Source organism: Sus scrofa, chromosome 14 (genome assembly GCF_000003025.6).
Source record: "Sus scrofa isolate TJ Tabasco breed Duroc chromosome 14, Sscrofa11.1, whole genome shotgun sequence".
Lineage (NCBI taxonomy): Eukaryota > Metazoa > Chordata > Mammalia > Artiodactyla > Suidae > Sus > Sus scrofa.
The window spans coordinates 47683805-47708396 of record NC_010456.5 but is presented as its reverse complement, the minus strand read 5'-3'; the positions used below and the strand labels follow the sequence as shown (position 1 = coordinate 47708396).

General features: G+C 49.0%; 1 protein-coding gene and 1 pseudogene across 1 annotated transcript in view; one reads left to right on the top strand and one right to left on the bottom strand.

Annotated features, from left to right (window-relative positions):
- OSBP2 (oxysterol binding protein 2) overlaps nucleotides 1-24592 on the bottom strand; it is a 179907-nt gene that overhangs the window by 29598 nt on the left and 125717 nt on the right. The window contains 1 exon segment of the mRNA XM_021072949.1: nucleotides 18942-19198. Coding sequence (XP_020928608.1) covers nucleotides 18942-19198 — 257 coding nt within the window.
- Nucleotides 12961-13395, top strand: HSBP1P (HSBP1 pseudogene; annotated as a pseudogene).

The window sequence follows — 24592 nt, the reverse complement described above, 5'->3', positions numbered from 1 at the left end:
TGATAAGGTTACTGGCTGATTTTTCAGCAGAAACTTTACAGACCAGAAGGGAGTGGCGCAATATACTTAAAGTGATGAAAGGAAAGAAACCTCCAACCAAACTTATGCACTCAGCAAGGCTCTCTTTCAGGTTTGAAGGAAAAATCAAAAGCTTTACAAACAAGCAAAAGCTAAGAGAATTTAGCACCACTAAACCAGCTTTACAACAAATACTAAAGGAACTTCTCTAGGTGGTAAAGAAAAGGCCACAACTAGAAACAAAAATTTTACAAACAACAAGGCTCGCCAGTAAAGGCATACATATAGTAAAGGTAGAAAATCATCCACACACAAATGTGCTACCAAAACCAGAAATTGTGAGAAGAGGAGGGTACAAATGAAAAATACTGGAGATGCACTTGTAATTAAGAGACCAACAACATGAAACAATCTTGTATATATATAGAGAGAGACTCCTATATCATAGCTTCATGGTAACTGCAAACCAAAAATCTGCAATAGATATAGACACAAATAAGAAAAAGCAATCCAACTCAACATTAAAGATAGTCATCAAACCATAAGAGAAGAGAACAAGAGAAGAAGGGAAGAAGTCCAAAGCAATTAATAAAATGGCAATAAGAACATACATATCAATAATTACCTTAAATGTAAATGGACTAAATGCCCCAGCCAAAAGACATAGACTGGCTGAATGGATATAAAAACAAGACCCATATATATGCTGTCTTCAAGAGACCCACTTCAGTTCTAGAGACACATACAAATTGAAAGTGAGAGGATGGAAGAAAATATTCCATGCAAACAGAAATCTAAAGAAAGCTGAAGTAGCAATACTCATATCAGACAAAACAGACCTTAAAATAAAGACTATTATAAGAGACAAAGAAGGACATCACATAATGACCAAAGGAGCAATCCAAGAAGAAGACATAACAATTGTAAATATATATGCTCCCAACATAGAATCATCCCAATATATAAGGCAACTGCTAACAACTTTAAAAGGGGAAATTGAAAATAACAGAAAAGTAAGTGGGGGACTTTAACACCCCACTTACAGCAATGGACAGATCATTCAGACAGAAAATCAACAAGGAAACACAGGATTTAAATGATGCACTTAGATCAGATGGACTTAACAGATATTTATACAACATTCCATCCAAAAGCAGCAGAATACAAGTTCCTCTCAAGTGCACATGGAACATTCTCTAGGATAGATCACATTTTGGGCCACAAATCAAGACTCAGTAAATTTTAGAAAATTGAAATCATATCAAGCATTTTTTCTGACTCAATGCTATGTGACCAGAAATCAACAAGAAAAAACTGCAAAAAACACAAATACATGGAGACTAAACAACATACTCCTAAACAACCAATGGCTCACTGAAGAAATCAAAGAGGAAATTAAAAAATACCTGGAAACTGGAGTTTCCATCATGGCTCAGTGGAAAAAAAGCTGACTAGCATCCATGAGGATGCAGGTACAATCCCTAGCCTCGCTCAGTGGGTTAAGGATCTGGCATTGCCATGACCTGTGGTGTAGGTTTCAGACATGGCTCAGATCTCACTTTGCTGTGGCTGTGGCCAGCAGCTACAGCTCTAATTCAACCCCTAGCCTGGGAACCTCCATATGCCATGGGTGTGGCCCTAAAAAGACAAAAAGAAAATACCTAGGAGCAAATGACAATAAAGACACAATAATCCAAAACCTATGGGATTTAGCAAAAGCAGTTCTATGAGGGAAGTTTATAGCAATACAAGCCTACCTAAGGAAACAAGAAAAGTCTTAAATAAACACCCTAACTTTATACCTAGGGCAATCAGAGAAAGGAAAACAGGAAAAAACCCAAAGTTAGCACAGGAAAGAAATAAGAAAGATCAGGGCAGAAATAAATGAAATAGAGGGAGTTCCCATCATGGCTCAGTGGAAACAAATCTGACTATGAGGACACAGGTTCGATCCCTGGACTTGCTCAGTGGGTTAAAGATCCAGCATTGCCATGAGCTGTGGTGTAGGTTGCCGACTTGGCTCAGATCCCCTGTTGCTGTGGCTGTGGCCAGCAGCTACAGCCCGATTTGACCCCTGGCCTGAGAACCTCCATATGCTGTGCATGTGGCCCTTAAAAAAAAGAAAGAAAGAAAGAAAGAAAGAAAGAAAGAAAGAAAGAAAGAAAGAAAGAAAGAAAGAAAGAGGAATGAAGAAAACCATAGGAAAGATCAATGAAACTAAAAGCTGGTTCTTTGAAAAGATCAACAAAATTGATAGACCCTTAGCTAGACTCATCAAAAAAAGAGAGAGGACTCAAATCAATAAAATTAGAAATGAAAAAGGAGAAGCTACAATGGACATCACAGAAATGCAAAGACTCATAAGAGACTACTATAAGCAACTACATGCCAATAAAACAGATAACCTAGAAGAAATGGACAAATTCTTAGAAAAGTACAATCTTCCAAGACTAAACCAAGATGAAACAGAAAAGATGAATGGACCAATTACAAGCACTGAAATTGAAACTGTGATTAAAAAACTTCCATCAAGCCAAAGTCCAAGACCAGATGGCTTCACAGGTAAATTCTATCAAACATTCACCTATCCTGAAACTAGTCCAAAAAACTGCAGAGGAAGGAACACTCCCAGATGCATTCTATGAGGCCACCATCACCCTGATACCAAAACCAGACAAAGATACAACAAAAAAGAAAATTACAGACCAATTTCACTGATGAACATAGATGCAAAAATCCTCAACAAAATACTAGCAAACCAAATCCAGCAATACATTAAAAGGATCGTACACCATGATCAAGTGGGGTTTATCCCAGGGATGCAAGGATTTTTCAATATCCACAGATCAATCAGTGTGATACACGTTAACAGACTGAAAAATAAAAACCATATGATCCTCTCAATAGATGCAGAAAAAGCTTTTGACAAAATCCAACACCCATTTCTGATAAAAAACACTCCAGAAAGTGGGCATAGAGGGAACCTATCTCAACATAATGAAGACCGTATATTTGACAAACATATAACTAACATCATTCTCAATGGTAAAAAGCTGAAAGAATTCCTGCTAAGATTGGGAACAGTACAGGGATGCCCACTCTCGCCACTACTATTCAACATAGTTTAGGAAGTCCTAGCCACAACAATCAGAGAAGACGAAGAAATAAAAGGAATCCAAATTGGAAAGGAAGCAGTAAAACTATCACTGTTTGCAGATGACATGACACCATGCCTAGAAAATCCTAAAGACACTACCAGAAAACTGTTAGAGTTCATCAATGAATATGGTAAAATTGCAGGATACAAAGTTAATACATAGAAATCAACTGCATTTCTATTGAAGAGGTCATAAAATCACTCCCTACAAATAAAAGTCCAGGACCAGATGGCTTCACAGGTGAATTCTATCAAACATATAAAGAGGAATTGGTGCCCATCCTCCTTAAACTCTTTCAAAAGGTTGAAGAAGAAGGAATACTCCCAAAGACATTCTATGAGGCCACCATCACCCTCATTCCAAAACCAGGCAGAGATACCACCAAAAAAGAAAACTATCGGCCAATATCATTGATGAATATAGATGCAAAAATTCTCAACAAAATCTTAGCCAACCGAATCCAACAACATACCAAAAAAATTATACACCATGACCAGGCTGGGTTCATCCCAGGTTCACAAGGATGGTTCAACATACGCAAATCAATCAGCATCATACACCACATTAACAAAAAAAAAGTCAAAAATCATATGATCATCTCAATAGATGCAGAAAAAGCATTTGACAAAGTTCAACATCCATTCATAATCAAGACCCTCGCCAAAGTGGGTATAGAGGGAACATTCCTGAATATAATCAAAGCCATTTATGATAAACCCACAGCAAATACAATACTCAATGGGGAAAAACTGAAAGCCTTCTCACTCAAATCTGGAACAAGACAGGGATGCCCACTCTCACCACTGCTCTTCAACATCGTTTTGGAAGTCATAGCCACAGCAATTAGACAAACAAAAGAAATAAAAGGCATCCATATAGGAAGAGAAGAGATCAAACTGTCACTGTATGCAGATGACATGATTCTATAACTAGAAAACCGTAAGGACTCAACCCCCAAACTCCTTGAACTGATTAATAAATTCAGCAAAGTGGCAGGATATAAGATTAACATTCAGAAGTCAGTTGCATTTCTGTATACCAGCAATGAAACATTAGAAAAGGAATAGAAAAATACGATACCTTTTAAAATTGTACCACACAAAATCAAATACCTCGGAATACACCTGACCAAAGAGGTAAAGGACCTATACGCTGAGAACTATAAAACCTTAATCAAAGAAATCAAAGAAGATGTAAAGAAATGGAAAGATATTCCATGTTCCTGGATTGGAAAAATCAATATTGTAAAAATGGCCATACTACCCAAAGCAATCTACAGATTCAATGCAATCCCTATCAAATTACCCATGACATTTTTCACAGAACTAGAACAAACAATCCAAACATTTATATGGAACAACAAAAGACCCAGAATCGCCAAAGCAATCCTGAGAAACAAAAACCAAGCAGGAGGCATAACTCTCCCAGACTTCAAGAAATACTACAAAGCCACAGTCATCAAAACAGTGTGGTACTGGTACCAAAACAGACAGACAGACCAATGGAACAGAATAGAGAATCCAGAAATAAACCCTGACACCTATGGTCAATTAATCTTTGACAAGGGAGGCAAGAACATAAAATGGGAAAAGGAAAGTCTATTCAGCAAGCATTGCTGGGAAACCTGGACAGCTGCATGCAAAGCAATGAAACTAGAACACACCCTCACACCATGCACAAAAATAAACTCAAAATGGCTGAAAGACTTAAATATACGACAGGACACCATCAAACTCCTAGAAGAAAACATAGGCAAAACACTCTCTGACATCAACATCATGAATATTTTCTCAGGTCAGTCTCCCAAAGCAATAGAAATTAGAGCAAAAATAAACCCATGGGACCTCATCAAACTGAAAAGCTTTTGCACAGCAAAGGAAACCCAAAAGAAAACAAAAAGACAACTTACAGAATGGGAGAAAATAGTTTCAAATGATGCAACTGACAAGGGCTTAATCTCTAGAATATATAAGCAACTTATATAATTCAACAGCAAAAAAACCAATCAATCAATGGAAAAATGGGCAAATGACCTGAATAGACATTTCTCCAAAGAAGATATACAGATGGCCAACAAACACATGAAAAAATGCTCAACATCGCTGATTATAAGAGAAATGCAAATCAAAACTACCATGAGATATCACCTCACACCAGTCAGAATGGCCATCATTAATAAATCCACAAAGAACAAGTGCTGGAGGGGCTGTGGAGAAAAGGGAACCCTCCTGCACTGCTGGTGGGAATGTAAACTGGTACAGCCACTATGGAGAACAGTTTGGAGATACCTTAGAAATCTATACATAGAACTTCCATATGACCCTGCAATCCCACTCTTGGGCATCTATCCGGACAAAAACTCTCCTTAAAAGAGACACTTGCACCCGCATGTTCATTGCAGCACTATTCACAATAGCCAGGACATGGAAACAATCCAAATGTCCATCGACAGAGGATTGGATTCGGAAGAGGTGGTATATATACACAATGGAATACTACTCAGCCATAAAAAAGGATGACATAATGCCATTTGTAGCAACATGGATGGAACTAGAGAATCTCATACTGAGTGAAATGAGCCAGAAAGACAAAGACAAATACCATATGATATCACTTATAACTGGAATCTAATATCCAGCACAAATGAACATCTCCTCAGAAAAGAAAATCATGGACTTGGAGAAGAGACTTGTGGCTGCCTGATGGGAGGGGGAGGGAGTGGGAGGGATCGGGAGCTTGGGCTTATCAGACACAACTTAGAAGAGATTTACAAGGAGATCCTGCTGAATAGCATTGAGAACTATGTCTAGACACTCATGTTGCAACAGAAGAAAGGGTGGGGGAAAAACTGTAATTGCAATGTATACATGTAAGGATAACCTGACCCCCTTGCTGTACAGTGGGAAAATAAAAAAAAAAAAAAAAGAAATCAACTGCGTTTCTATATACTAACAATGAAAGATCAGAAAGAGAAATTAGGAAAACAATCCCATTTACTGTCACATCAAAAATAATGAAATACCTAAGAATAACCCTACCTAAAGAGACAAACATTTATACTCTGAAAACTATAAGATGCTAATGAAAGGAATCAAAGATGATACAAACAGATGTAGATATACCATGCTCTTGGATTGGAAGAATCAATATTGTTAAAATGACTATACTACCCAAGGCAATCTACAGATTTAATGCAATCCCTATCAAATTACCAATGGTATTTTTCACAGAACTAGAATAAAATATTTTAAAGTTTGTTTGGAAGCACAAAAAAACTAGAATAGCTGAAGCCACCCAGATAAAGAAAACTGGAGCTGGAGGAATCTGGCTCCCTGTCTTCAGACTATACTACAAAGCTACAGGCATCAACACAGTGTGGTACTGGCACAAAAACCAGAAATATAGATCAGGATAGAAAGAATAGGACAGAAAGCCCAGAATTAAACCCACACACCTATTCAACTAATCTATGACAAAGGAGGTGAGAATATACAATGGAGAAAACACAGTTCCTTCAATAAGTGGTGCTGTTCCAAAAAACTGGACAGCCACATGTAAAAGAATGAAATTGGAATACTCCCTAACACCATACACAAAAATAAACTCAAAATGGATTAAAGACGTAAATGTAGGAGTTCCCCTCTATGGCTCAGTGGTTAAAGAATCTGACTAGGAACCATGAGGTGGTAGGTTCGATCCCTGGCCTCGCTCAGTGGGTTAAGGATCTGGCATTGCTGTGAGCTGTGGTGTAGGTTTTAGAAGCAGCTTGGATCCCACATTGCTGTGGCTCTGGCATAGGCTGGTGGCTACAGCTCCAATTAGACCCCTAGACTGGGAACCCCATGTGCCACAGATGCAGCCCTAGAAAATGCAAAAAAAAAAAAAGGTATTCTAGGAGAGAGGATTAAGATGGCAGAATAGAAGGACTGAAGCTCAACTTCTCTCCTAAAAACAACAAAATTCACAACTAAAGACTGAGCAATCTCCACCCAAATGGACTGGAAACCTTAAAAAAGATACCCTACTCCAGAAGAAAAAGAGGAGGCCACATCAAGAGGTAGGAGGGGCGATTTCACGATATAAGCAACCCCAGACCTCCCAGGTGGGAAGCTCCACAGACTGAAAACTAACTGATTCACAGAGACTCACCTACAGGAGTGAGAGTTCTGAGCCCCACACCAAACCCTCACCTGCGGGGATCTGGCACTGGGAGAAAGAGCCCCTGGAGCATCTGGCATTGAAGGCCAGTGGGGCTTGTGCACAGGAGCTCCACAGGACTGGGGGAAACAGAGACCCCATTCTTAAAAGGCACACACGGACTTTCACATGCACTGGGTCCCAGCGCAGAGCGAGGTCTCCATAGGAATCTGGGTCAAACCTGACTGCAGTTCTTGGAGGACATCCTGGGAAAATAGGGGTGAATGTGGCTTGTTGTGAGGGAGGGACGTTGAAAGCAAAGCTCTCGGGAATATTCAGCAGCTGCCTTTCTCTGGAGGTGGCCATTTGGGGAAAATCTGGCCCCACCCATCAGTCAGCTGCTGAGAAGCCCCAGGGCAAACAACAGTCCAGGTGGGATCACAGCCCTGCCCCTCCTCAGTAAACAGGCTACCTAAAGACCCCTCAGGCACACAGCTGCCTCTAATCCCATCCAGAGACTAAGCCCCACCCACCACAGGGATAGGAATCAGCTCCTCCTACCAGTGGGCAGGCATCAGCCCCTCCCATCAGGAAGCCTACAGCAAGCCCCCATACTGACTTCAGCCACAAGGCGGGCAGACACCAGAAGGAAGAGAGGCTATAACTCTATTATCTATAAAAAGGTCACCACACCAAAAAACCTATAAAAATGAAAAGACAGAGAACTATAACTCAGATGAGGGAGAAAGGAAAAGCCCCAGAGAAACAGCTAAGTGATCAGGAGATTCTCAGCATCCAGGAAAAAGACTTTAGATTGTTGATGCTAAAGATGATGCAAGACATTGGAAATAAACTGGAGGCAAAGATGGATAACTTACAGGAAACACTGACCAAAGAGATACAAGACACAAAACTTAAACAAGAGATGCAAAATACAATAACTGTATTTTTTTACTTAAAAACTCACTGGAAGCAGCTAACAGCACAATACAGGAGGCAGAAGAAACAATAAGCAAGGTGGAGGATAGATTAGTGGAAAGTACAGATGCAGAACAGAAAAGAGAAAAAAGATTGAAAGCAAATGAAGAGAGTCTCAGGGAACTCTGGGACAACGTTAAATGCACCACCATCCATATTATAGGGGTGCCAGAAGGAGAAGAGAGAGAGAGGGGACAGAAAAAATATTCCAACAGATAATAGCTCAAAACTTCCCTAACATGGGAAAGGAACCACTCACTCGAATCCAGCAAGCACAACGAGTACCATATAAAATAAACCCAAGGAGGAATACACTGAGACACATATTAATCAAACTGACCAAAACTAAAGACAAAGAGAAAATCTTGAAAGCAGCTAGGGAAAAGAAACAAGTAACATACAAGGGAACCCCAATAAGGTTATCTGCAGATTTTTCAGCAGAAACTCTGCAGGCCAGAAGGGAGTGGCATGATACACTTAATGTGATGAAAGGAAAAAACCTCCAACCAAGATTACTCTACCCAGCAAGGCTCTCATTCAGATTGGAGGGAGAAATCAAAACCTTCACAGATAAGCAAAAGCTGAGAGAATTCAGCAACACTAAACCAGCTTTACAACAAATACTAAAGGATCTTCTCTAGGCAGAAAAGAAAAGACAGCAACAGGAAACAAAAATGCCACAAATGGCAAGGCTCACCAGTAAAGGTATATATACAGTAAAGATACAAAATCATCCATGCACAATTATACCACCAAAATCCAAAATCATGAGAAGAGGTGGGTACAAATGCAGGACCCTGGAGATGAACTTGCCATTAAGAGAACAACAACTTAAAACAATCTCATATACATATAGACTCTTACATCAAAACTTCAGAATAACTGCAAACCAAAAATCTACAATTGATACACAAACAAGGAATCTCTGGAGAAGAAATATATCTCATAGTAAATAAGTGCATAATCCACCATGAAGGGGGTCATTTGACATCATTCTTGGAATGCCGAAGTCTCCTTAGATCTGATTCTGATTTCCTCTCCATCAAAGAATTTATGATAATTATAATTAAATAACGCAACTGTACAATTAAATAATACAGTTCTACAATTGTATTATTAATAACCATTTCTCTCCATGGTACACTGTAAGGTCTATAATGTCTTGTTTATCACATCACCTAGAATGGTGTAATGCCTCTATTGAAGAATCAATAAGATGTAACAAATCGTGAGGACATATTTATATAGTTACACTGTTTTTTAATCAATTTATGCAATATATATTTTACTTATTTTCAGAGGGTGTATTATTTTTGTTATTCTTACCAGTTGTTATTCTTTTTATTATGCTATGTAAAATATTTAATGGTATATAAGGCTTTCTTCTTTATAAATTTTAGTTGCATAATATAGCAACTTTAATATAATGCTAATTTTTAAAGAAAAATTGAAATGTAATTGATAATACTAAATAGTAAGAATGAAAGCCATACAAAATGGGATAAAGTATAGAATAAATTTTCTATTTGTCTCATCATATTTTCCATTCCACTTCTCCAGAGGGAGTCACTTAATCTCTTTCTTAAGATCCATGATATAATAATCTGTGTGAATGTAATTGTGTTTAAATGTATGTATTTTATTCTGTAAAAAAAAATAAAATTTAAAAAACAAAAAAAAACAACAAAAAAGAAAATGCAAAAAAAATTTAAAAATAAAAAATAAAGACCTAAATGTAAGACCAGATACTAGAAAACTCTAAGAGGAAAACATAGTCTGAACACTCTCTGACATAAACCACAGCAATATCTTCTGATATTCACCTCTTAGGGTAATGACAATAAAAATAAAAATGAACAAATGGGACCTAATTAAACTTAAAAGTTTTTGCATAGCAAAGGAAACCCTAAACAAAATGGAACGACAAGTCACAGAATTGGAGAAAATATTTGCAAATGAATCGTCTGACAAGGGATTAATTTCCAAAATAAACACTTCCTGTAGCTCAATACCAAAACAAACAAACAAAAAAACAACCCCATAAAAAATGGGCGGAAGATCTAAACAGACAATTTTCCAAAGAAGACATACAGATGGTCAAAAAACACATGAAAAAATGTCCAACATCACTAATTATTAGAGAAATGCAAATCAAAATTATTATGAGGTACCACCTTACACCAGCCAGAATGGCCATCATTAAAAAAAAATCTACAAACAATAAATGCTGGAGAGGATGTGGAGAAAAGGGAACCCTCTTACACTGTTGGTGCAACCATTGTGGAAAACATTATGGAGCTTCCTCAAAAAACTAAAAATAGAATTACCACTTGATCCAGCAATCTTACTCCTGGGCATTTATCCAGAGTAAACCATGACTTGAAAAGATACCTGTCATTGCAGCACTATACACAACAGCCAAGACATGGAAGCAACCTAAACATCTGTCAACAGAGGAGTGGAATAAAGAAGATGGGGTACATGTACACAATGGACTATTAGCCATAAAAAGGAATGAAATAATGGCATTAGCAGCAACATGGATGGATCTAGAAATTATCATGCTAAGTGAAGTTAAGACAGTGAGACACAAACGTCATATGCTATCACTTACATGTGGAATCTCAAAAAAGGATACAATGAACTTCTTTGGGGAACAGAAACTGACTCACAGACTTTGAAAAACTTATGGTTACCAAAGGAGACAGGTTGTGGGGGGAGGGATGGGCTGGGGGTTTGGGATAGAAATGTTGTAAAATTAGGTTGTGATGATGGTTGTACAACTATAAATATAATAAAATTGAGTTAAAAAAATAGTTTACCCTCCATGCACAGGAACCAGCACCATCTGGCTGCCTGTTTGCCAACCAGTTTTAGACAGTCCTGGAATCTATTTTTACTCATCTCCCCAGGCCCCCAAGTGAGCAAGCTGTCAGAAGCAGGACAGTGGTCAGCTGCACAGGAACTGCCCGTGGGCCCTGGAAGGACGAAGAGGGTGGCTCTGGGGTCTCTCGCCACTGCTCTGCTTGGATGGGTACCAGGGGCCCCACGTGATCTCCAAACAGGGCTCCCAGAAGCCACAGAGCACTCCCAGCAGTAAACAGCCCCTTCTCATCTGATCTTTGTTTCTATGATGCCCAAATCTGAGGCCTCGCCAAGCGCCCTGAGTTGCCACCTCTGCACCTGACTCCCTGCCCCATCTCCCACTTGCCCCCCCAGCCACCTCTCCTGACATGCCTGTCCCTGCCTCATCCCTGTTTCCCACTCCAGCCAGCCGCCTCTCCCACCCCTGGTGCCTCTGACCCTCTCTGCACTTTGCTTTCATAGTGGCTCCAATTGGAGCTGCTCCACCTCCCTCCAGGTCCAGCTATGCTGGGCGAGCATCCTCCACAGCTTCCCCGCCCCCACTCCACCTGGCCGGCTTGACTGCAGACAACAGATGTTCCTCGTGGGCTGCTACCTTTCTTGGGGAACTGAGGAGCCAGTGTGCAGGGTCGGTCCCAAGGAGCCCTTTGAGGGGGGCCCAGTGGGCACCACACTCTGTTGGCCACCTTAACCGTCCTTGGTCTTTCATGGGGCTGGCCTACCACCCACTCTGCTCAAAACCTGTTCCTGAGGTCAAGGGCCCCTCAAGTCTGAGAGGCCTCTCACGGCTCAGGGGTGGGGGCTGTGTCAGGAGGGGGCCTGGAGGAGCATGGGGGGGGGCGAGTTCCTAGACTGTGAGCCCACTGAGGGGCTCAGCGCCTTCCCCCTGGGGCTGGCTGCCCTTGGCTCTGGCCACCGCCCACAGGAGGAGGGATGCGAGGTTGGGCAGGAGGAGGACCCCAGGTGTTAGCAGCCAGGGAAGCAGGCCTACATGGAAGTCACAGAAGCAGCCCTCTCTCCGCCAGGCTCTGCCGCCTTGGCCCATGGACAGAACCTGCTTCCACCATCCAGGGAGAGGGGTGTGCACCATCCCACCCAGGGAAGGCTCCCTCAGAATGACTGTGGCAGGGGCCCAAGGCCCACCCACAGGGAGCCCAGTGTGCTGGGCCTGGTGACAGCTGACACAGCCCTGGCCCTCTGAACTCAGACCCCCTTGGCCAGCGGTGGGGACAGCCTAGGGCCCAATGGCTGTGACCCCACATGTACAAGCAGCAGCTGGGCCTGCCACCCTTGGGCAAAATGTCTGCTCAGGCCTCAGGGTAGCACCTGAATGGTATGAACGATGACAACGACAGGAAGCTGTAATGACACCAACTTCCCATGGCCGTTATGAGGAGAAAACAAAGAAAGGGAAGAAACCAGGGCGGGCGCCTGCTGTCACACGGCCACCATCTCATAGGCCTGCCTCCAACCCAGGGTGCTCTGCTTGACCACAAAGATAAACTCATGGGGATAAAAAAAGAAGAAAACGGGAGTTCATTCTTTTCACTTCATGGAAACTAATACCCAAAGCATGAGCTGCTAATAGATTGATTCAGCCCTTCTCCACCTCAATCCTCATACCCAACCCAACGCTGTAACACTTGGCACATCCTGGTTCTCAGGGACGGGGTGCCTTGCGGCCCCCACACCCAGGCCTGGGGAGCCCTGGTCACACATGCTGCTTCAAGGCCCAGTCTACAGGTCCCACCCTTGGCCTCTGCTGTCACGAGACGCTAGGGCGTCTGCATGGACAAACGAAAGTGTGCAGACACTCCTGCAACAGATGCAAGATAAATTTCAGACCATGTCCGACCAGATCATTGGATGAATTGATGACATGAGCAGTTGTGTGGATGACCTGGAAAGACATTGCAGACCTCATGACATAGGCTGGGGTGGAAGAGCTAGAAAGTGACAACAAGATTCCCACCACACAGAAAAGTTGAAGGTGGCTCATTTGCACTGAAATCCAGAACACTCTTTTTACAAGGCAAGAGAAGACAGATGGCTTTTTGCAACTAACTACTATGTGTAGACAGGTTTTATGTTACAAAGTGTGCATTCTTCTTGCCACATACTATAGAGTTAGGTTATAGAGTGACCTCTCCCCCTCCCCCACCCCCCATTTTCCTGAACATGGTAACTTCCTATCTTGGACCTTGGTCATTTGTGCTACTAAACACTAAAACCTTGGCAGTTTAAAAAAAAAAAAAAAAAAAAAAAGGCCCAGTCTACAAACCACAGTCGCTCAAGGCACTGCAAGGTTCCTTCTAAATGGCAGCAAATGCAGTTACCCAGACAGTGATCCAAGCTTGGAGCCACTGGGCTGTGATCAGATTCACAAAATCACCCATCAGGGAATTGTGCCAGACACTCAGCCATTCACTTCCACAGCCTGCCCGCTCTCCCCCTCTTCTGTTCACGGAGGCCCCTGTGTGCCAGGCACTGTGCCAGGCATGCAAGTTCCAGGTCTTGGGATTGTGAGGGAGACTGCGTCCTGTCCCCCGCAGGTTGCCCAGCCCAGCAGGGAGGATGGGGCATGCTGCTGCGGTAGAAAAGTCCAGGAGGCACATGGACCTGTGAGGAGGAGGACGGTCAGCAGAGGGGGGTGGGGATGTGGGTTGAGGGCGGGCGGGTAGGGTTCCTGACCCTCCCACCCCGGCTCAAGACAGGGTTGGGTTTCCTTCTCTCCCACGGGGCAGCAGGCTCTTATCCTTAGCAGCTGCCTCAGTGTCCCCCCTAAGCTGCTGAGTGGGCAGGAGGACAGCACTCAGAATGCCTTGCAGGCAGTGTGACCTCAGGAAGGTGATTCTCCTTCCTGGCCTGGCTCCCTGCTGGCCAGGGGCCCACCCAGCCGGGAGGACTGGGAGTTGGGGCCCTGGGAGCAGCTGTGGGCTTGTGGGTGGGCTTCCAGGAGAGGTGCCGTCCATCCAAGGGGCCATAGGAGCGGAGGGGCCGAGAGGCTGTGGCCTCCTCCGATCAGGTGAGTGGCTAAGGCTGACAGGGGACAGGGACGGGGATGGGAGGTGGCAGGGGGAAGGCTGGGAGGGGCTGCTGGGTCCCCGGGGATGATCAGGAGTTGTGTGAATCCCGCACACATTCCCTGCTCAGGGCTGAGGAGGAAGGAGGTGAAGCTGCTCTCCTTTCCAGAGCTCTGGGGATTGAGGCCGCCCTGACACAGCCGGTGAGCTTCACCCAACAATGACCAGGTCCTGCCCGCGGAGACTTGTTGGCAGAGGCCCAGGAAGGGTAACGGATGGGGAGCTTCAGAGCCCGAGGGGGTGGGTGCCATCCCAGCGCCACTTACAGGAACTCTGAGTGAAGAGCTCAGCACCCCGTGCACAGCAAGTGGCCACTGGGAGTGTTTCCCTCCCCTCCTGACCCTTTCCAGCGCCTCTCTCTCTGGCCACTACCTCCCACTCGCAGGCCCCCCCTTAGCACCTGGGGGTCACTGCCCAGCCCCTCCCCACCCTCTACACGAGTGCCCTCAAAGAAGGCGTGTGAGCTGTTGCCTGTGGAGCTGCCCCCACCCACCAAGGCAAGGCTGCTGAACCCACATGAGACTCGGTGTCTCTAGGAAGGTCCCTGGACTGGGAGCTCATGGCCCTGGCCCATCCACCTGTTCCTCCTCAATCTCCACCTGGCACAGGCCTGGGGCAGCCTCAGTGGGAAGCCGCTCAGGTCTGGGTTCAAACCCATCAGGCAGGACTTTCCTAACTGCATGAGCCCCAAGTTCACTACAGGGACATCCACCTACCCACTGCTGCCCCCAGAGGCCCTCTGCCATGCAGCACCCTCCCAGTCCTGCTAGAAAGAACTCTGCCAACCTAAACCACAAAAGGAGGAAGGCAGGCTGGGCTCGGTGTGGCATCCCATAAACGCATTTATGATTTGATTTCATAAAGCTCTGTTCCTATTCTTGGCAACCAAGCTGGGTCATTTCTCTGAAAACCCAGGTGACTACCTAGGTGGCTCTACCTCCAGCTCTCAGCCTGGACCAAGTACAGAGCCTGCACTCTCTCACCGGCCTTGCCCAGGGGAGGGGCTGGGGCTGGAATGGCTTTGTAAATGGTCACCTGTGAGGTAAGTAAGATAAGAGCCACTTAGAACATTTTCCCTGAGGTACAGGACCCACTCTGATTGTGGAACATGTGTACTGGGCATGCCCACTGGGCTACCATTGGGGCCACAGGTAAGTAAGACCTGAGCTTGATCTCAGGGGGCACAAAGCCTGGTGGGGGATCAGATGTCGAAATAATAGGCTTGGAGTTCCTGTCGTGGCGCAGCAGAAACGAATCCAACTAGGAACCATGAGGTTGTGGGTTCAATTCCTGGCCTCACTCAGTGGGTTAAGGATCTGGCATTGGCATGAGATGTGGTGTAGGTCGCAGACACAGCTCGGATCCTGTGTTGCTGTGGCTGTGGTGTAGGCCAGCAGCTGTAGCTCCGATTGGACCCCGAGCCAGGGAACCTCCATACGCTGCGGATGTGGCCCTAAAAAGCAAAAAAAACAAAAAAAAAAAAAAAAGAAAGAAAGAAAGAAAGAAATAATAATGGGCTAAATGCTGCTGAGTGGGCTCAGCAGTGCCCTGGGTCCTGGGGGATCTAACCAGAGAATGGCTTCCTGAAGGAGCTTAGAGAATCTCCTGGCCGGGGTGACATCCACGTGGGGTTCTGAAGGATGAAGAGGGATCTGCCAGGCATCTGAAAGGTGGGAAAGGGCTGCTCTAGAAGATAAGCAAAGGCAAGGGCCCTGTGGCCAGTGCTGTTCACCATTCCTCCAGAACCTCCTCCAAGCATCCTGTTCCCTCAAACATGCACACAGGGTCCACCCTCAAGCTGAGGGCCACACACCACGTGGGGAGCAGGGGTCGGAAACAGGCCTGCCTCGGTCACTGTGGTTCTGGGATCTTGGAAACTGTCTCAAGAGCCTGCCCATGCCTGCCCTGCTGGGAGCTCGGAATCTAAAGGCTAACGGTACTGATGCCTTGTCCCAAACTTGAGGGAGTTTACAAATTGTTCCTTGACTTCTCTCCTGAGTCTTGGCCGTCTTGGGGAAAAGTGAAGATGAAGCAACCAACCCTCCCTGTGTGGGAAGAGGGCAGCCTGCCCAGGGCCGTCTGAAGGATGTATTCACCTGTGGGCTTTGTCAGGCCACCCATCCCTCATTTTCTGCTCCACTTCCATGACCCAGGATTAACCAGAGCCCATGAAGTGGAAAACCCACAGCCATTCACCGTTCACAGGAATGGGGCCTGGCCTAGCTGGTGGGAGGAGAGATTCCCCAAACTTGCCATGAAGCCTCCCACCAGTCAGGGGGGAAGGTGCAGGAGCTGCAGGGGAACCCAGGAGTGAGACCTTAGAGTGAGACTTGGAGGGTTCTGGGGGACGATGATGTGTGTGCCTTTTGGGGACAGCTGAGGGTGGCTTCCACCCATCCTGGGTTCCCAGCTTCTCAGGAAGGACCTTGGTTGGGCTGCAGCCTAAAGGTAAAAGGCATACCAGAGACTCAGGTCTCTGAGATTGAGGGTTCACTCACCTCAGAGTGGGAGGAGCCTCTGTGGCCCTTGAGGTCTTACCCTCACTGTCATGCAGGTCGTCACTCCCCCAATGGGTTGCACGGACCTGGGCGTGCATCTAGCTTGGCCATGTATCAGTTGGTGACCCTAGGCAGCTCAGGGGTCACTAAGGGTACCAGTGAGCTGTGGGGAGGGGTGAGTGGTCCTGGGTGGGAACAGGCTCTACCCTGGGGTTCAGGGTGCCTGTCACAGCTCACTGGTCGAACCCCCTCCTCTAACAGAGTTGTAGAAGTCAAGGTTTGGCCAGGGGTGGGGGGGGGTGCTGTGCCTAGGTGGCCCCTCTGCACACAGTGGGGGCTTGGGCATGGTATCTGACAGGCATACAAACTGCCCTCCCAGAATGGAGGTGGCGAGCAGCTGTCAGGAAGGGTCCCCAGGAGAAACGCAGGCCTCTGCACCAGCTTGGGCTCCCAGCACCTCACTTCTGTGCCCCCCAGTGGAGGTGGATGGGGAGAGGGCCTCACATCAGGTTCACGCTCACAGGTGGGCAGAGTCCGGCCTTGGGTGCAGTCTCCGTCATGCAGGTCCAATGCTCCAGTGCCAGACTGCAAACAGGCTTCCTAATCAACCTCAGGGGCCTGAGCTTCCCATCAAACAATTCATTATACACTTAGGGGGTGAGCTGTTTTTATGGCTTCATAAACACAGATGAGCCTCTGATGTCTGATAAAATACTTCCACTAGAGACGCCAACTGAGCGGCTCATTATCTGGGAAAGGCCCAAACTGCTTACTCAAGACTGTGTGGCTTCAGTCTCAGCAGGTGGGGAGGCAGTGCTGGGGAGGCCTCGGGGAAACACAAATGCATCATTGTGCCATTAAATGCTTGATATCAGTGCCCATCACTGAAAGAAGTGCAGTGACCCAGGGCCCTAGAGTCTGGGGGCTGTAAGGAGGCCAGTGGGCCAGGGGGGTGGACGCAGGAAAAGAGAGAGCAGACCAACAATTGGGCCAAATCGCGGGGCACCTACAGGGCTGTGGTTCAGCAGCCACTCAGCATATGGGCACCACTGCACACACCCCTGAACATCGGGGACAAAGGTCCACACCTGCGAGTACCTGTGTGTGTCCCTGTAGTCTGGGGAGAGGATGCATCTGCTCGGCCTCAGGTCCCTGGCGGGGAGGGGGGTTCCTAAGGCTTCCTTCTGTACCCAGAGGCACCAGGCCCAACTTGGCAGGGGCAGGGTGGGTGGGGTGGTGGAGGTGCTCCATCCCCCCAGTCATGATGCCCGCAGTCCCAGTGAAGCAGGCTGGGGGTGGGGAGCAAGTCTCCTACGCCCAGGATGCACCTGAGGATCTTGGCTTGCAGTGGGCTCGAGCCTCCACCTTCCCACCCTGCCCTTGGCTTTCCAGGTCTTGGACAGAGAGTTTAGTCTCTGCTTTGGCCCTGCTCTGCTCTGGACCCCTTGCTTCGGGGGCTGAGGTCCCCAGCTGGCGCTCACCTGGGCACAGGTACTGCCCACAGTCTCTGCGGCCAGAATGGCTGTCTGCCTGAAGCACCTTCTCTGGACCCGGCTGTCTCCTCTGCAGGGCCTCCATCTCCCCACACCTCCCTGGCCCCCGGCTCCCAGTGAACCACCCTGGCCAGGATGTGGGTTAAGCACTGTACTCTCTGCCTCCGTGGAGAGACCCTCCCAATTCCTGGTCACAGCAATGAGGCTTCCAGAGCCCATGGAAAGTGGTGACTCCTAGGGCTGAATCTTTCAGTTTACAGATGTGGATCCTCACTCAGCTACCTACTATCAGGTCAACACAACCATGGCAGGCTCAGCTTGAGGGACCCCCCCCCAGTGCCAGCCCCATCCTCAACCACCACCCCATATGTGCCCCAGGGTTATGGGGTCCCGATCCTGCTGCATCTGGGCAGTGGTACTCAGGGGCAAGAGTGATAGCAGCTGTGGTGGGACAACTAGGCAGCTGTGTCCCTACTGTGTGAGCAGAGCCAGCTGCTTGAGCTGGGGTCTGGCCTTCCTCACCCAGGCCCAGACCACCTGCAGGCTCCACCCCTGAAAATTAATATCCGAGGACGCGTGGACGACACAGAGGATGACAAGTGCAAGAGGGGATGGCTCTGGGAGCCCTGGTCTGTTCCGTACCTTGCCCTTGGGGACCGGGAGCCTCCTCCCTCAGGGGGACCCTGGGCCAGGGTGTGGGCAGGCACTCACGTTGATCATAGCATTTGACGTGATGCGGAAGAGGGTGGCCCGCTCGTTCACGGCCTTCAGCTTCTCACTGCTCTCAAAGGGGATCCTGAGGCCGTCCAGCTCGTTCAGGGAGCGCTGCAGCGCTGCGCCATGCTTGGCCACGAGCTCATTGCAGTTGCTGAGGTCATCCAGCTTCAGGGAGAGGTTCCTGATGGTGTCGTGTAGCTCGCTCTTGTCAGCTGGGGAGGCAGTCCCGTCCTCGTCGTCCCCAGAGTCATCTGCGGAGAGATGGGGTTGCCATGGTTATTACTGACCAACACAGCACCAGAGGCCTGCAGGCCCAGGCCTGGGATGGGGGACAGGCCAGGTGAGGGGTCCGCCTTCCTGGGTGGCCCCAGGCCCTGCTGAGTCAGTGCAGGGGGCATTAGCCCTCCTAAGCTGACATGAGGCAGGGGCGGGCTGTCTGGTGAAAGGGTGGAGACTGTGGATCCCATCCCAGAGCCCAAATGAAGCCTGGACACTGTCCCCAGCTCGCAGGCCCAGCCCGGGTTGACCCAAGCTTCCCATGCCAGCCTGACCTCGCTCTCCATTCACCCTGGCATGCTAAACTGCCCCTTTCCCTGCAAAAATGAGTGCTCAGGCTTGGGGCCTTTCCTTCTGTGTCCTCCCTGTGCACCCAGAGCCTGGAACCTTGTCATTACCCCCACCTCCGCAGAGGTCTTACTCCCCCTCCAGCCCAGCACCACTCTGGCCAGAGTCACAACCCCTCTCCCACTTCTGCCCAGTGCCATCCTCCTGCGGATCTCTCCTGAGAGCAATGGCATGCTCACCTATGGTTGTGTGGAGAGGCTGTGGCCTCTCACTGGCATTGTCAGGGTAGGGGCTATACCACCCCCTGGGGACAGCTCAGATAGGTGAAGTCATGCCCCAGGCCATCTGGTGAGCCTGTCTGCTCCAGAGCCATTCTCTTCATGCCAGGTTGTGGGGGCCCCCACAAGGGGGCCAGGTGGGCACTCCCCTCCCCCTCCTACTCACCCCCCATCTCACACAGCCCTCCATGCCCTCCATGCTGCCAGCCCAGCCTGTGTCCAAAGGGGTGGGGGCTGTGGGAGCCCCTGGGATGCCCTGAGCCTTGTGGGGTGGGGCAGGCAGCTGGCCTGGCCCTGCTGCTGCTTCAACATCAGCCTGTGAGTGCCAGAGCCTGTAACTGCTGAGGGGTTTCTGTGATCCTTTGTTCCAGAGGAGGGAAAACACTCGGATCTGCAGCTGTTTAGGCTGCAATTCTCAAGCCTTGAGGGATCTCAGGATTTTATGACCCCACACATCCTCTCTGTCCCCACCTCTACTGGGAATAAAACTCAGCTGACAGTGAGCCTCTGAGAGGAACAAAGTAACAATCCACATCTCAACACAGCAAACACTGAGCTGTAACTGTGGCTGTAAAACTCTATAGAAAGTTCGCAACTATATTAATACAAAAAGAGCAGCAACTGAAATCCAGGACCAAGGCCACACTCCCACCCACAGGGAGCCTCGATTTGCCTCAAAGCCCAGGTGAAGGTCAGGATTTGGCAAAAGGGCAGCTTGGGGGAGGGGCTGCCAGGCCCCGGGAGTGGGGAAAAAACGAGGAGGTCAGAGAGCAGAGGCTGAGCTCCCATGACCCCCAAGAGGGGCGGCTGCCTCTGCTCCTGCTGTCACCCTAGCTGCTGACATGAGGAGCCTGCTGTCCCCGCACAATGGGACGCTCAGGTCTGCTCAGGTCCAGCACAGGACTTTGGGTAGGGGAAGGCCAGAGGGGGCAGGTGACCCCCTTTACTGGGCAGCAGGTGTGAGCAAGGGGCCAGTTAGGGGAGCCCAAAACACACGTGGCCTCCTCCCTCTGCCTGGCAGGGAAGGTTCCGCTATCCTCCACGTCAGTGTCACCCATGCATCTGAGGCCTCTCTCTTTAGGATATGCTGTCCTGCCGGGCCTACTGGAGGTGGAGGTGGGAGGGGGGTGCCTGCCTGCCTCTGTTGAGCCCCCTGCAGTCACTTGCTCTGCTTCACTCCTGTGTGCCTCTGGATAGCTTTGCACCAGGTAGTATGCCCAGGAAATGCCTCGCAGCTGGGACTTGCCCCGATTCCATCAATATCCCTCTCACCCTATCAGCACAGCTCACTTTTGCACATAACCAGTTGTGTTTACCTCAAATCATAGAGGCTTGGAGCCAGAGGGAGCCCCTGTGTGTCTGCCATGCCTCCTACTCCCACTCCCCACTTGGGGGTCTCATCAAACCCTTCAATAGCCAGCTGTGGCTGAGAAGCCACTGGGTACCCCCACCAGGGCTGGGACCCTCTTTCACCTGAACTCCTGGGAAGGAGTGGGTTGCCATGGAAACAGCCAGGAGCCGAGCCAGGTGGGCTATTTTTAGAAGTGCAGCTTTTTTTTTTTTTCCTTCTTTGAGGAAAACAGATCAAGTTTCTGGGTGGGGAAGCCCTGAGAGGGGGAAACCAAGATACCAAAAGGCTGCACAGATTGGTCTGGAAGGAGGAGGAGGTGACATAGTGGGGACATGGGAGTCAGGGGCCTGGCGGCTGCCCCATTGTGCATTGTTTCTCTGGCTTTGAGAGGACAGGACACATGGTGAGTGCTCGGGTGCCTTTTTTCACCCCAGGCTGTCCCTGCACCTCCTCCTGGCCTCCTTGCCACTCCACAGGAGAGAGGACACAGGGAGGGTGAAGGACACCCATGCCCGCTCCACAGGGAACCTGCAACAGTGCAGCACGGGCCCCAAGGCCCCTAAGACCCAACTTATGGTGGCAGCTGATGGGAACTTAACGTCACTAGCAGAACTAGCCCTGGCCCAGCTGTGCCCCCTGACCCAGCAGCTCAGTTACTGGGGACAGCGGGGCCCCCTCCTTCTCTGCTGAGTCCTACAGGACGACTGGGAGGAGACAAGGCCTAGCCCCCAGCCTTGCAGCTTTCCAGCCATGGCCTTGATCCCTGAGTGGCTACCGCTCCCTGAGGACCCCCAGACCCCACTGGGGGCTTTCATCCTGCCTGAGCACCAAGAACTTGGAGCAGGAAGTGCCTCCCACTCTCCTGCAGTCTGGCTGTGCAGAGACCACCCCCTCCATACACACACACACACACACACACACACAGAGCCTCTGAGGAGACAGACACAGCAGGCGACGGTCTCAAGTGAGAACCACAGGGCACTGCATTCTTGGCAGAAAACAGCCATTTCCAATCTGCAATGTCAGCACCTCAAAAATTCAATTACAGCAGGTTTGATGATTGTTATTTAGATTTCAGGAGGTTTGTTAAGCTGCCCAAATTCGATTGCAGAATCCAATCAGCTGGATGCCAACAGACAGAAATAAGCCTTGAGGCGGGTGCACAGACATCAAGTGACCTCACTGGGTCTGAGAAGGAACAGCTCCACTTCTCAGTGACAGCCTACCCTGCATGTCCTTGTGTCCCGTATGACATAGTTGCTGCAAGAATCATGACCAGAAGAGGAAAGGGCCAAGTAGAGAGTTCAAGATTGTGCCCAAGACCCCAAGGCTCCCGAATGGTGGAGGTGGGATTCACAGGGTGGCCTTCACAGAGAGTCTGGTGGCATCTGCCACCCCTGTGGCCCTGGAGGCTGAAGGACTGCAGTGGCTTGCCAGCACCCAGCCCAAGATGAAGTCTGTGCTGGCCGTACCCTCCTACCTGGCCTGGTTTGGTGAGAGGGGAGGGAAGCCCTGCTGGGGGGTGGCACTGGTCCTCTGGTCCCCTGCCATGGAGGAGGACCCCACTCAGGCAAGGGGGAGAGGGACAGAGAAGGGGCTCAGACAGGAGCCGCAAGGTGGGTGGCATGGGAGGAGGGTGCTGTTCCAGGGAGAGGAGGGAATAGGAGCTCTGGGCCAGAGGTGGGACAGGCCAGAGCACTGGGGATAAGCACCCTAAAGTGTGGTCCTGAGACTTGGGGGGAGGCCTCAGTGCTCAATGCAACAGGGAGCCTCCTAGGATCCCTGGGAACAGGAGTGGCCCCCTGAGGCCCTGCCAGAACTTCCTGACAGGGAACCGAGAGGGAAAAGAGGTCCGCCCTCCCCAAAGTCGGTTCTGCGGGTCACTAGTCCTGCAGGGGGCTCTGCAAAAAATCAGTGATTAACACAGTGATTAACACAAATACTTTAGAAAACAGGATGAATGATGTCCATCCCCCCAAGGAGGTAGGTGACTGAATGCTCTGAGAAGCAGGGCCTTGAGGACACTGAAAGGTACATCAGGGTCTCATCTGACGGAAAAATCAGACAATAGTACATAATGAAGTGTGAAACCCTGGCAGGCGGATGGAAGCCAGAGCACCAGCATCATATGACGTATGTGGCCCCGCTGTGGCCCATCTCCCCTCCCCTCTCACAGGTGCTCAGCACCAGGAACCAGGTGAGACCACATTCGGGCTCCCCAGAAGCTTCCACTAGAGAGGGGTGCAGGGGTGGCCCCCTTACCAGCACAGCTATCAACAAGGCTGAGATGGGGCCTCAGGGGCAGGCGCCCCTGGCTGACACGGAAGCCAAATTTTGCTTCCATTCCCCTGATGCAGGGCAGAAACCTCATCCTACAAACAAGAATCTATAGGCTAGTATCGGTGGTGATTGAGTCTCCCATCTTCCCAGGGAAAAACCTACCTGGGGACACCTGGGTTAGCTAGAGAGGCCAGCAAACAGCGAACATCTGGGAACGATTTCAGAGAGCAAAGAAACACACCCCCCTCTCCTCTCACTGGAGGGGGCTGGGGCACAGGGTCAAAGCCATGAGGCAGGACGATGGATGAAAAATGTGTATGCAAGTGATGGCTAGGATGCCCACAAAGCCGGGGGCCTCCTTCCTCAGCAGAAGGCTGGGACCCAGGGCCACTCAGCATCCTCAGGATGACAGACAGCTCTGGGAGCAGGGCCTACCTCCGGGGAAATAAACACTGGTGCAGAGATGGAGCATAAAAATAGAGGCACATGCTCCAATTATGGCATCTGCTGTGATGCTGAAGGCAACCCGCCACCTACCGCCTCCTCCAGCCAGCAGAGCGCCCAGCCCACCCAGAGCTTCTACCCCAACCAGGGTTTCCATGGGGTCTCCTAAAGGAACAGGGGATGCAGCCCTGCAGGGAGCTGATGTCCCCCTGTCCCCTCCCCAGGCCTCCAGGCTCACACATCTGCTCTGAACTGATTTGAGTCTTGCCCCATGTCCCAAGGAGCAGAGGGGCTGCCTTTCAGCCAACCCAACCCGAGGCAGGTGTGTGAGGGCCAGACCCCATGCCAGCTGGGTTTGGGCCAAGACACTGCAGCCCACCCCCTACCTGTGTGAGCTGATGGGGAAGGGGCGGGGGGCTGAGGTGCCACTGCTCTCACCTGAGCCCCCTTGTTTAAGGGACATGAGCAGTGCAGTGGGGCACTGATCCCTCTCTTCCTCTGACCTGCCGACGTCAAGAGTGGGAACCTCCCTGTGTCCCAGCACAGGGGGTGCCCCCCTCCGAGATACCTGCCCCTGAGGCTGGTTGTCTCAGGAGCCAACCCCATCAGACAACAGCGAGCCTCCTCCAGGGGCTGCCTCGCTCCTCCCAGCCTCCACTGCAGGCCTCTAACTCCATCCCACCCTCTGCTCACTCCGGGCTCATTTAGAAAGCCCCCTGTAGGCCTGG